At 43.4% G+C, this 14,296-nt stretch overlaps 2 protein-coding genes across 3 annotated transcripts in view; both read left to right on the top strand.

The window, feature by feature from the left end:
* The window catches only part of rxfp2a (relaxin family peptide receptor 2a), a 101,283-nt gene extending 94,751 nt beyond the window's left edge, over positions 1-6,532 (top strand). For both annotated transcript variants that reach the window (XM_037547038.1, XM_037547039.1), the window contains 2 exons: positions 2,868-3,086; positions 5,193-6,532. In XM_037547038.1, coding sequence (XP_037402935.1) covers positions 2,868-3,086; positions 5,193-5,458 — 485 coding nt within the window. In that variant the 3' untranslated portion in view covers positions 5,459-6,532. The remainder of the gene's footprint in view (positions 1-2,867; positions 3,087-5,192) is intronic.
* A 6,256-nt stretch (positions 6,533-12,788) lies between these two features.
* The window catches only part of fryb (furry homolog b (Drosophila)), a 111,629-nt gene continuing 110,121 nt past the window's right edge, over positions 12,789-14,296 (top strand). Inside the window, exon 1 of the mRNA XM_037546980.1 lies at positions 12,789-12,922. The gene's annotated coding sequence lies outside the window, so the exon portion shown is untranslated. The remainder of the gene's footprint in view (positions 12,923-14,296) is intronic.

Here is a 14,296-nt window from a genome sequence, read left to right as displayed (position 1 = left end):
AGTTGGGACGCTGTGCAGAATGTAAATAAAAATGGGATGCAATGATTCAAATCGTGTAAACCATATGTATATATGAAAATACTACAAAGTCAGCATATCAAATGTTGAAACTGCAAAATTGTATTGATTTTTGAAAAATATCTGCCCATTTTGAATTTGATGCCAACAACACGTTCTAAAACAGTTGGGACGGGGGCGTGTTTACCGCCGTGTTTCATCACCTCTTCTTTAACAGCACTCTGTAAGCGTTTGGGAACTCAGGAGATGCTGCTGTAGTTCTGAAAGTGAAATGTTTTCCCACCTTGTTTGATACAGGATTTCAGCTGCTCAACAGTTCGGGGTCTCTTTTGTCATATTCTTCATTACATCAAGCACCGAATGTTTTCAGTGGTGGCAGGTCTGGACTGCAGGCGGGTCAGTTTAGTGCCCAGACTCTTTTACTACAGAGCCGTGCATGTAATACATGCAAAATATGGTTTGACATTGTCCTGCTGAAATAATCAAGATCTTCCCTGAAAAAGACGTCGTCTGGACGGCAGCAGATGCCCCCCCAAAGCATCATGAATACTGGCTTTTGAACTGAGCACTGATAAGCTGAGTGGTCTTCAGCCCGGAGTACACAGAGTCCATGATTTCCAATAAGAACTTCAGTTGTTGATTCGTCGGACCACCGGACACTTTTCCACTTCCCCTCAGTCCATTTTAAATGAGCTCTGGCCCAGAGAAGGTGGCAGCGTTTCTGGATCCTGTTTATATTTGGGTTCTTCTTTGTGTTTTAGAGTTTAACAGCGTTTGTGGATGCAGTGATGAACTGTGTTCACAGACAGTGGTTTTCAGAAGTGTTTCTGAGCCCATGCAGTGATTTCCACTACAGAATCATGTCTGTTTTTAATGCAGTGCTGCCTGAGGGCCCAAAGATCACGGCCAGCAGATCCTGGTGTTCAGCCTCGTCCCTCACAGTCAGAGATTTCTCCAGATTCTCTGAGTCTTTTAATGATATTCTGTACTGTAGACGATGAAAAGCAGAAGCTCTTTGCTGTTTTATGTTGAGAAACGTTCTTCTTGAGTTGTTGCTCTATTTGATGGTGCCGTCTTTCACAGAGTGTTGACCCCTCCTCCTCTTTACTTCTGAAAGACTCCGCCTCTCTGAGGTGCTCTTTTATACCCAATCATATTACTGACCTGTCGTCAATCATCTGACATGTTTTGTTGCCCACATCCCAATGGAATATTTTTTTGGAATGTGTTGTTGGTATAAAATTGGTATCAATAAAATGGGCAAATATTAAAAAAAAAAAAAAAAAGAATCAATTTTCTCAGTTTTAACATTTGATATGTTTTCATCGTACTATCCTCAATGAAATGTAGGGGTTACATGATTTGAACGTCATTGCATGTTGTTTTTGTTTACGTTTTGCACTTTTCTGGAAATTGGATTGTATTTAGCACGTTGAGTTGGTGTTTTTGAGCAGGAAAATCAGAGAACTGTGCTCTCACCGCTCCTCGACTTCCAAACCCTCGTCAACTTTGCCTAACCACTTATCATCTTACGGGCCATTCATTTCCTTTATTAGCTCAAGTGAAGTGTGTTACATGATCCTCAGAGGAGTGAAGGACCAAGTGAGCATGAGTGTTGACTTTGGCAGCAGAACTTGTCCAGATGAATTCCTTCTTCAAACCCTAGGTCGTTTATAAGCCACAGCAATAACACACTTTCTAAATGCTGACTAAAATATTTAGTAAACTATGCTATAAAATAATAGTGGGTGATTTTACTCTGATTTGGGGAAACTGGGAAAAAAATGATATAGAGCCGTGTTCCCTGAGGTGGTGAGACCTGGCTTGAGGGTGGCCAAATCCATTCCACTGTCGCACAATGTCGCTTCTAGGCAACAAACATATTTGTGCCTTTAATTTCAAAAAGGTTTAAAAGTGCCCCCTAAGAGACAGTATGACCAAAAACATGCTTTTTATTGACTTACTCAAACTCCCTTATTGTTAACCCTGGTGGTGTTTTTTAACTATGCATAATGTTATCGCAAAGTAAGGAAAATGGGTTTGTTGCCCTGGGGCAACATCATGCAATAGAGGGTTAAATGGGAGACAATGAGAAAAGCTAGAGTTTGTGCTGTTGGGACCATTTGAGACCATTTCTGTTTTTTGTTTTTATTTCATCAGAGACGTTTTAAGCAAATTCAAGTGAATGTTCAATTCAATTTGAATGTGTATATTAGATAAGATAAGATAAGATAAGATAAGATAAGATAAGATAAGATAAGATGCCTTTATTGTCATTGTACAGTGTACAATGGAATTGAGCAGCAATCCAACGGCACTTCCTACATACAAAACAATTTAAACATAAGGCTAAAATATATAAAGTACAGATTTAAGGGGAAAAAAACAGTATAAAAAATCTTAAATATAAAGAAAAAGGACTTTAAAACTATATATTCTAAAACAGTCAATAGACAATAGACGGGTGAGCTAGCAGTTGTAGTTGCACATTCCTTGGACAGCTTATAGAGTCATATGATATCGCACATCTTAAGAATTATTGCACAGAAAGAATACAGATTATAGATTATAGATTATAGATTGCACATTTGAGAACAAATGAATAATAAATAGAACAGAGGTGGAGTGGAACACTGGAACACTGGAACAGGGTACAGTGTCCTATGAAGTCAATAAAGGGCTGTAGTGGTGTTCAGTCGGTTCTACTGAGCGCAGTGTTCTATAGAAAGTCCCTGTCAGTGTGTTTGGAAGTGTTCGGTTCCCGTACGGCTCTGGGGTAAAAGCTGTTTTTGAGTCTGAAGTATTATCTGTTTATCTGTGTATCTTACCAGGGATTTATCTGTTAACAGGACTGAACCTGGTGGCTTTTCTAGTCATTGTCTTCTGCTACTCCAGTATGTTCTACTCCATCTACAAGACGGGCATCAATGCCACAGACCTGCGCAACCGCCTGCACAAAGACGTGGCTGTGGCCAATCGCTTCTTCTTTATCGTGTTCTCTGACGCCCTCTGCTGGATTCCTATCTTCCTGGTCAAAACGCTTTCCCTTCTGGAGGTGGAAATACCAGGCATGTAACCCGCTTGCTCTTTTGAGCTGACACACACTTGACTGTCATTCATGTTCATATGGGCGTGTAATAATTTTTTAAAATAATTTTTTGTCATATCATAGCCTCTTTAGCGTCTAAATAGGCTATGATAGGATAAAAAAAAATCTTTTTGAGCTTTTTGAGCTTTTTACCATTTTGTTTATTGGGTAAGCAGAGAAGAAAAGGCTTATAAAGCGGAAACAAGATACATGCATAGATTTTGTTTAGTTATTCCTGACATTTACCCCAAATTCACCAAATAAGCCATCCCAACCCTCCCAGTCCAACTAAGCCCATCTCAACCCTCCCAGTCCAACTAAGCCCATCTCAACCCTCCCAGTCCAACTAAGCCCATCTCAACCCTCCCAATCCAACTAAGCCCGTCCCAACCGCCCCAATCCAACTAAGCCCGTCCCAACCGTCCCAATCCAACTAAACCCGTCCCAACCGCCCCAATCCAACTAAGCCCATCCCAACCGTCCCAATCCAACTAAGCCCGTCCCAACCGCCCCAATCCAACTAAGCCCGTCCCAACCGTCCCAATCCAACTAAGCCCGTCCCAACCGTCCCAATCCAACTAAGCCCGTCCCAACCGTCCCAATCCAACTAAGCCCGTCCCAACCATCCCAATCCAACTAAGCCCATCCCAACCCTCCCAATCCAACTACGCCCATCCCAACCCTCCCAATCCAACTAAGCCCATCCCAACCCTTCCAATCCAACCCAGCCTCTGATTGGTCCAACTCACCTACAGGCAGTTCACAAACCCTTATTAGGTTCCATTTCCCCTCTTAAACCTGAGAACAACGCTTTTGCTGATGTACACGCTGAATGAAGACAGTTCTTCAAGGGTTCTTCAGTAAAGACAGTGGTCCTGTGTAGAACCATAAGGACTCAGAAACCCATTTGCATCCATAGAAGGTTCTCTGCGTGGTAAAACAGTTCTTCAGATTGATGGAGAACGTGTGGTATGTGGTTCTACATAGAACCCTTTTGGAAAGAGTTCTCTACAGGACAAAGATGTTTTTCTATTGTTATAAGCTCGACATAAGCACATTCTCCACTCTGAGGAACTGTTTCACCACGCAGAGAACTTTCTACGCATGCACATGAGTCACTGACCGTTCGTGGTTCTATATAGAACGACTGTCTTTACTGAAGGACCAGCTTTTTTAAGAACCTTGAAGAACTATTTTTTTTAGAGCTGGAATGGGACTGAAAAAACACTTCATGTGCAGAGCTGTAATGTGTTCTGTTGCACAGGGGAACGTCCTCTCGCCCAGCCGTACATTCAGATTTCACATTTGAGCCATACAGAAGCTGCTCTAACCCAGAGTATCTAACAGAAGCACTTCCCAACGTATCCTTAAGCTTCCCTTGAGCTGCCAGGACGCTGCCAGAAACAGGAGTCAGCGCTGATTCCTAGATACACAGACATGCAATTACAGTAGTTTCTTTTTTTTTTTAATATCGGCCTATAAGTGCAAGATTAGTGTTCATTTAAATGGTCCCTCATAGATTCAAGGTTAAATGGAGCAGTGTAATTTCTTACAGTCTTATTAAACGTCTGCTGGGCTGGGTGAAATGGCACATAAAGAAATCTTCGCATACACAATACTAATATCATATTCACATATTCAAATTGTGCTGTTAAAAACTCGAGAACAATGAATTTTTTGTTCAACAGTTCATAAACTGCACTGAACTAAATCTAATTAAACAGGACTAATCATGCTCTTTTATTGAAACGTGGCTGGTCAGAGTTCGTTAAGTACTGACAGCAGCCACACTGTGCTTAGAAAAGAATATTGTCACATTAATATTAATTATAATAGCATTAATAGTGAATTATACAGCACTGTGTGAAAGTTTTAGGCATCTAAGCAAATGTTTAAACAGTCGACCTCAGCAGTGAATTTATCACAATATATATTAGAATAAAGTCGTATTCATAATTCAAATAAACAGAAAAACAATAAAAAGGAACAAGAATTTCTCGGGTCCATATTTACCAAAATTTACCACATTAACAATAAAATATTGTCGTATTGATGACCTCTGGACGCACCTTTCTTTGTCGTGCAGGGACCATAAACTCCTGGGTGGTGATCTTCGTCTTGCCCATCAACAGCGCCCTTAACCCCATCCTCTACACGCTGACCACCAGCTTCTTCAGGGAGCAAGTGGAGCTGCTGCTGTGCCACTGGCAGCGTAGCTCGTCCTTGATAAAAGACCGGAAGAGCCTCACCAGCACCACCATCTACATGGAGACTTCCAGGCACACCATCTACCATTCCAAGGTCTACCTGCCCCGGTTCTCTGTCCCACACCTGGACGCCAGGTACGGGTGAAGGGGCCAGAGCGGCCTTGTCATTACTCCATTACATGCCAGAGGAAGTGGTGGGTGCATTTTGGAACACAATGGGAGAAGGTAGGGCTGAGCTACCTGGCCTGTGAAGCAGGTTCCTCTATGTTCTCATCACAGCGTGGCCCTAAATTCTCCCTCACTCTCAGGAGGATGAGCGCGGCGCTCTTCAAATAACAGCCTCTGACCCTCACAGTCCTCATTCACGCACATACATACCTGCTGGCCGACGTGAAAGAGGACGTGAGCTTTGCCATAGGAGCTTGAATGGAGCAGTAACACTTAAGGTGGTGGTGAGTTTGTACGACTGAATTGAGATTTAAGCACTTTGCCAAAAGTAGTGTTCTCAGCAAAAGCTTGACCACACTTTCTCTAAAACGAATGAATGACTGTCGCCTGGACAATGGGAAAATATGACCGATGTTGTAGTGAACGGGGTCTTACTGGCTGCCTCCTTCGCTACGGTCTACATGCTGCAGGTCAAGACCATGAAGAGGAACTTTCAATACAGTAGCAAGAAGATAAATAAGGAAACATAGACGCTCATCATGCAGGTCCTACTTTGTGTGATGCTCAGTTGGTCACTTGAAATCATGGACGAACACTCTACAAGCTTATTTGGTCTTGTGTACTTAATTTTATTATTATTATTTTTTACTCAGAAGCAGAAACTTCATAAAATATATGTTCTTTTTGCTTTTTTTTACTCATGCGTTATTTATGAGTTTGACTTGTTGATATTTTGATACATCTGACACTGTACAGGTCATGAATGTACATCCCTTTGAAAGCTGTATTCATAACGCCGAGGACTGGCTTCAGCATTAAGCTGTGCACGAACATGGGCTGGTATGTATATTTAAAAAATACAGTGAATCTTTGTTGTATTTTGCTTGTCAAATCGTTCACATGGACATCAGCTGCTGTACTGAATGTGCGTAAGAACATTCACGGATGCTCCGTTTCTCAACAGATTTTATTTTGGATATATACAATCTGCCTAATGTCTTAAATGGCAATGTATTATGCTGTCGTATGAAAACAACATGCTGTACTTTGCTGTCTGTCTCTCCGTTTGTCTCGCTCTCAAAGAAAATCAGGCAAAGCAAAGCAAACACCCTACACTAAACCAATAAGGGTCCTTGGGCAAGACTCCTAACACCACCTTGGCCTGCCTGTGTAAAATGATCAAATTGTAAGTCGCTCTGGAAAAGAGCGTCAGCCAAATGCAGTAAATGTAAATGTAAGTCAAATTTATTTGTGGCGCTTTTTCCAACTGATGTTGTCACACAGTAGCTTCACAGAATTCCAGTAAAGACAGAGTTTTAACATGAATGTAAAACCCCCAGGTGAGCAAGCCAGGGGCGCCAGTGGGAAGGAGAACCTCCCTCAGAGCTGAGGAGGAAACCTTGGGAGGAACCAAGGTTCACCAAGGGGGGACCCGTCCTCCTCTGGTCAGACTACCTACAGAGTTATTACACTACTAATATTAATAGCAGTAGTGGTAGTAGTAGGAATAGCTGGGAGTCCATGAGAACTTCAATGTAGGGTGGGCAGCTAGTCCAAGGTAGGTGGCGGTAGCTGGGGCGTGGGCAGGTGGTCTGAGGTGGGTAGCAGGAGGGCTTGACAGTCAACTCTAACTGTGGCAGCTGCACCGTCATCAGCTCACTTTTGGTTTAGAGTTGATCTGAAGGCGTCACAGTTGTGACTTTGGAAGCTGTGATTTAATGCGCACCTGCAGTTGAAGCTAAAACTAAGAGATGTTTAATTCAAAAATCCCACGTCTACCACCAGATGTCACTTCATCTTACATTTAACTGAGATTTACGCTCAAACCGCTACAGGCAAGGTTGAGGCTGAATAATCAAATGAAATTTCTTTGTCTGCCTCCCTTGACTTTGTCTGATCCACTAGCCAGGGGGATCTACATGCTGGTCAGCTCTGCCAGTGTATTCAGCAGTGGTGGACTAAGCACACAAATCCTGTGCTTGAGTTAAAGTAGAGACCCCCAAGGTAAAATATTCCTCCAGTAAAAGTAGAAGTTCCTCCCTTTAGACCTCCACTGGAGAAAAGTACTAAAGTATTTCCCTTCAAATGTACTTAAGTATAAAGTAAAAGTACTAAAAGAGTAATTCTGGCTCTGATCTGGTCCTGTTATCATTTTTATAACCAGACTGGCTTCATGAACTCATTTCAGGTGAAAGTCCTCCAGCGTCTCTCTTGGTAAACCAGTCTTTTAATAGAACGTCATTAATTAGTGACGCTGACGTCTATTAAAATGATCAGAAGCACAAAACACTGAAGGTAAACAGTTTCCATCAGGGAGAACCGAGTGGCTCTGAAATCACTTTTTACACACAAGCAAAGTTTCAGTTTCAGATTTATTTACAACTTAGTTCCAAGTTTAAGTTGAATAAAAACTGGCTTTAAACTCAGGATCACAGATGAGCTCCTTTACTATGTTGATCTGTAGGCGTCTGTTCATAAACATAAACCAGCCCAAACTCATTTACTATAAAATGAACTGGTGTTTGTAGAAATTCAGAAAAAAGCCGCGTCAGTCTCGACTGCATATGTGGACATATTTCTATATTGAGCTCTATTTACACAAAGTTAGGTTAGTTCATCATTTATGTTGAACAGACTCTCCCAAAGTTTTACGCTGCTGCGCTGACGTTGAACCGCGTGCTGCACTGGGTCGGTATGACCAACAGGTCAAAACCAGCTCTAAACAAAGTGACCGCTGGGCCCTGATTGGTGCTCTGGCTTTGCGCTTCTTTTGTTTTGACATGTTACGTTTTTATACACACAGAAACCAAAAGGAACAACAGATTTCTCAAAATGTAGGAGGAGAAAGTCGGATATTAGACTCTGAAATGTAGTGGAGTGAAAGGAAAAAGTCCAGAACGGAGAAACTTCAGTACAGATACACCAAAAATACTAAAGTACAGAAACTAATTACATTTACTCAGTTACTCAGTTACTGTCCACCAATAATTAACCTCCTGTGCTCGTGGGTGTATTTCGGTTTGTCCATCTGAATCTACATGCCCAATTTCTAAGGCTAATTATTCAGTAACTACAAGAAATAAATGTAAATATTTTATTTATTTATTTTGTAAAAGCTCCTCAAATGATCAGAACGTGTGTTTTCTGATCTCCACATGTCACTACATGCTCACAATTTACTGCTGAAGGCCAAAAATCTGCGCCGCTCTTTGTGTTGTTCTCTAAAAGTGATGTTTCCAGAGCAGATCACTGAAGAGACGCCGTCTGTTTATAGTTTAGAGACCAGATTTGGGGAAAAACGGCTCGACTTTCAGTAGAAAAACAAACTGAGTTCAGCTTCTTTTATTATAAGGGTTTAAAATGATGTCACCGTCTATTAGACTGGAGAGAAGAGCTACAGCCTCACACGACGCCCAGCTTCTGAATGGAGCTTATGGAATATGAACGTTATGAAGAACATGACCAAGTGCGTTTATGGACCACCGGTGGTCCAGAGGAGTATAAAACGTTAAAGGGAGTCTTATTTTATTAAAAATAGTTAAACTAATGCTCTTCAGTTTTATCCAGGTTAATTGCAGGTAGATTTTAATTGGTACATTTTGAGAAACTCAGATCCAACCAAAAAACCTGCCCACATAGATCTACCGCTGTGCTAAAACTTTGTCAAGAGTATTTTAAATAAATGTTATAGTTTTCTGTGAAGCACAGCGTAGACGAGACGTGAACAGTGATGTCATCCAAAATGATTTGCCTGTTTTTGTTTGAAATCTTTCGATAATTTACATCAAACGGAGAATATGGTGACGTGCCATTGCGTGACGAGAGACAACACTACACGCATGGAACTGACGCATTAAACCCCCGATGCACCTCCTGATCTCCTTCTAGATGGACTTCAAACTTGACTTCTTACTTTAAACTTTAAACTGTTTTATAATTTTACAAACATTGAATTTTTTACTGTGTATTCTGTGTTATGGTGTCCTCACTGAGGGGCGTGTCTCTCAGAGACTAAGAAGGTCAGTTTGTTGTGAGTGCTGTTGTTGTCACTGGGTGGTTTAGTTTGTAGATAATTCGAGTAACTGTAAACGTGGACAGTGGATTACAGTGTGTTGGAAGTGCCCCCTCGCATGCCATGTGCTTTGTGTTGGGGTAGAACTGGGCCGGGCGTTTCTTTCCAAGACCTAGACAGCTGTGGGAGCTTGGCAGCAGAGCCCAGCTTTACTCCAGGTGGTCACCTGGCATTGAAGCTGGACGGTGGCTGTCACTGCAGATGTGTCTGGTACTGGAAGGAAGAGCACTACAGGTGCTTGTGGATTGGCCACTGAAACAACAGGATGACCACAGCCCTCCAGCGACACTTGGCACATGTGCCAAAGTTCAAGAAGGCTATACTGTATACAGGCTATTGCCTTCCACGTCTTGTTCTATTGCCACACTATTACCAGAGAACTTGTAGAGAGGAGAATTCCCGCTCTGCAACGTCTTCTGGTGTTCTCAGACACCAGAGGGCGCTCTCGAGTGAGTCCAAAATGAATGGGTTGATATGGAGCGTCTGATCAAAATCATAATTTATAAACGTTTAAACACTTTTAATGTAAATTATAGAATCATTTCCTGAACAGCATAAAACATTTTAACACCGCTGTTTTATTTTTAAGAGCTTTTAAACTCGAGTTACAGGAGTTTAAAACGCCGCCTCGTGTTCGTCCATGACGTCAGAGAGCGCGAACAGCCAATGAGCTGCTCCGCTCACCCATCAATCACCCCGCTCTAGCAGTAAAGCCCCGCCCCCTGCTGCCCAAAACCCGTTTACTGTATAAATAAAGGAAACAAACAGGCGAGATTTCTTTGTTTTTTAGTGAAATCCCTCCTTCTACTGTCTAAAACCGAAGGAAAGTTCTGGTTCAGTGATTAGAAACTGTATTAACTGTTTTTAGCCGTTGAGCTCCATTCACTCCCATCCATTGAGGACGCGCTCTCGGGCGCCCTCTGCTGTTCAGCAGGCCTGTTTTTAATATAATGAGGGAAATAGGAAGCAGCCAGGCTCCTCATAAACCTGCTCTGGCATTATTCCTGCATCTCCTAGAGTTCCCTTGTTGCCGTTTGGTTCAGGTTTAGATCTTTTTGCATTATTTTTAGCAGATACAGCTAAGGAGGTGCTCAGCGCACCCGCTTCCTGCTTCCCTGCTTCACGTCGTGTGTTGCCTTGCCAGGACTGGGACCTCCGCATCGCGCTGTGCACACCCTGAAAAATCACTGTAATGCATGCCCACTGCTTTTATAACCGGAGCCACAGTGACATTGAACAGTATGACGAAATGTTCCTGTAAATAATTTCATTTATTTTTACACATCTATTGTTACGCCAACAGCACCGTATTATTCCTGCATCTCCTAGAGTTCCTCTGGGCTGTGTTCGTTTTAGGAGGGTGCGGCTGTCGCATGGCGGGCGTAGCATGGCTTATTCAGCTGAGGAGCTGTGGTTTCAGAGGAATTAGCAGACGGATCTGCTTTGAGTTAATCAACATGTTGTAATATACCAGCTGAGTAAGAACTGGAGCTGGTCTTCACTGCTGAAAGGGTCTCTTCTGCCTCAAATTTGAGTGTGCCCCCACAAAAATGATGGCCAGTTCTGTGTACTGTTACTTGGATGGTGGTCACAATGCATTCACATTCAGAAGAGATGTTTCTGGATCAGTATTTTTTGATCACATGGTGATGAAGATCTGTGAAGAGTGCAACAAAGGACATGGTCTGCTGTTCTATTTTGAGACGTATCTATAAATACAGGCCCTAGTTGGAAAGACTGCCGTTACTGTTGCTTCTAAGTTTGAAGGGGATTTAAATAAATAGAACACACATGCCATGTCACTACTTTTCTTCTTCTTCTTCTTAATAGGCAATATTATTATTATTATTATTACTATTATTTCATAGTACGAACAGATGTAATACTGAGCTCTCCATCTAAAACAGTACAACTAGGCCACTGACTGAGTAACTAAAACTACACTCTATTTCCAAAAGTATTCAGTCACCCATCCAAATCACTGAATTCATGTGTTCCAGTCACTTCCACGGCCACAGGTGTATAAAGCCGAGCCCCTAGGCCTGCAGACTGCTTCTACAGACATTAGTGAAAGAATGGGTCGCTCTCAGGAGCTCAGAGAATTCCAGCGTGGTGCCGTGATCGGACGCCACCTGTGCAGCAAGTCCAGTCGTGAAATTTCCTCACTACTAAATATTCCACAGTCAACTGTCAGTGGGATTATAACAACAGCAACAGCAACTCAGCCACGAAGTGGTCGGCCACGTAAAATGACAGAGCGGGGTCAGCGGATGCTGAGGGGCATAGTGCGCAGAGGTCACCAACTTTCTGCAGAGTCAATCACTACAGACCTCCAAACTTCATGTGGCCTTCAAATCATGCTTCTCCATCTGGAAATCTGGTGGACGAGTCTGGGTTTGGCGGTTGCCAGGAGACGGTACTTGTCTGACTGCATTTTGCCGAGTGTAAAGTTTGGTGGAGGGGGGATCATGGTGTGGGGTTGTTTTTCAGGAGTTGGGCTCGGCCCCTTAGTTCCAGTGAAAGGAGCTCTTAAAGCTTCAGCACCAAGAGATTTTGGACAATTTCATGCTCCCAACTTTGTGGGAACAGTTTGGGGACGGCCCCTTCCTGTTCCAATGTGACTGCGCACCAGTGCATAAAGCTGGTCCATAAAGACGTGGATGAGCCAGTTTGGTGTAGAAGAACTTGACTGGCCTGCACAGAGTCCTGACCTCAACCCCACAGAACACCTTTGGGATGAATTAGAGCGGAGACTGTGAGCCAGGCCTTCTCGTCCAACATCAGTGTCTGACCTTCCAAATGTGCTTCTGGAAGAACGGTCAAAAATTCCCATAAACACTCCTAACCCTTGTGGAAAGGCTTCCCAGAAGAGTTGAAGCTGTTATAGCTTCAAGGGTGGGCCGACATCACATTAAACCCTATGGATTAAGAATGGGGTGTCACTCAATTTCATATGCATGTGTGTGTGTGTGTTCAGTGTAATTATCGGCTCAGTTCGGTTGAATAACTCTAATCAATAATGTAGAAAAGCTGACCCCATCCCTCCTCCTGTGGCCTCCGAATCTGTGCACCTGCGCTCAGCATCCAGCAGCATCCCCGCAGGCGGGGCGAAGAGGAGGACGAGTGCGAACATGACAGACGTGCCGCTCCTCCAATCCGCGCTCGCCCTCGCCAGACTCTTCCACCTGATTGGTCGCTAGGGGCGGAGCCTCCAGCTCCTCAGCCTCTGCCTCTCGCTGACAGTCGATGGAACAGAACAAACGCACGAAGGCGCGAGACCCGCCGGAGAGGGAAGACACAGCGAGCCGATTCAGCGACGCCGTCGAATCAAGGAATGAGCGTTTAGAGACGCGAGCAGGAGCCTATAAGGTATCGTACGTTTTCGGCGGATGATTTAACGACCTAAAAACGCGGGTTCGTGTCCTCCGGTGGTCCCAGCCTTTCGAAGACTGGGCGACCCTCTGACGGCTAGGCTACATTCAGGCTAGCATAACGGTAACCGTTAGAAACAGCGGTCAGGCTTGTTATGTTGGCGGCGTTTGACTGAGTTCTGTAATAAATATCTGTTTTATGCGTCTATAGAACGCCTAAAATAGCGTTTTCATGCCTAGCTGAGGTGGAAATGTGAGAAAATATTGCTGAGAAGATGCTACGACGGTTTTGTCAACAACATCCTATTCAGCTGTCTAACGGCAGCGAACCCAGCGTTGCCTCTCACGTCCAGGAGCCTGAGGATATCGCCTTTACCCCCTTTTACTGAGGGGTCTCTCGAATAGTATCAGCAATGGACATGTTTCAATGGTTTAATAAGGTTGGACCCTCATTCTCTGAGCTGCCCTCCTTATTAGACACTGGCACGACGACATCCAGCCGCGTATGGAGCCTAATTCGGTGCTTGTCTGTGTATTTCAGTGATAATAGGGGCTTCCCTGGATCCCACTGTGGATCACAGATCACAGATCAGACCACTCACTCGTACTGGGCAGTGGCATTTGGGTGGGAGTAAGTGGGAGTTGATCGTCTCTAGAGCCCGGGTGCCAAACTCACCCGCTGAAAGGGACGGGGGGGTCGATGTGTTTGTCTTGTAACACTCTGCTCTGACCCAAACTGACCACTGTTCAAAATACGGCACGACGTTAAGATCAACATATAGGCCTTCGCAGTGAAATGAGTGAAATATTTTATGCGGGCTTGAAATACATACAAATCGCAGCTGTCGGGACAAAACCTCGAGTGGTGGACTTTACAGGAGGAGGAAAAAACATACTTTACTTTTAATGGAAGTCAATGGAACCAGAGGTTTTTCCCACGTAATGTTGGGCTGTTTCTTTTGCTCCGTTCGTTGTGGAATTTACACACGATGTAAAGGGTGGCAGGTAATTTCAAGCTATGTCAAAAAGTGAACAACGGCAAAAACGGAGATACGAGGTTTTGGTCTGAAAACAGCGAGATATATATATATATATATATATATATATATATATATATATATATATATGTATATACACTCACTGACCTTGCTAGTAAAAGGTTGGACCCCCTTTTGCCTTCAGAACTGTCTTAATTCTTCGTGGCAGACTTTCAACAAGGTGTTGGAAACGTTCCTCAGAGATTCTGGTTGGTTATTTGAGTTCCTGCTGCCTTTCTATCATCTGGAACCAGTCTGCCCGTTCTCCTCTGACCTCTCACATCAACAAGGCATTTTCGTCCACAACTGACCGCTCACTGGATATTTCCTCTTTT

The sequence above is a fragment of the Pygocentrus nattereri genome, chromosome 18 (assembly GCF_015220715.1).
Source record: "Pygocentrus nattereri isolate fPygNat1 chromosome 18, fPygNat1.pri, whole genome shotgun sequence".
Taxonomy (NCBI): domain Eukaryota; kingdom Metazoa; phylum Chordata; class Actinopteri; order Characiformes; family Serrasalmidae; genus Pygocentrus; species Pygocentrus nattereri.
This window is presented reverse-complemented; position numbering and strand designations above follow the sequence as displayed.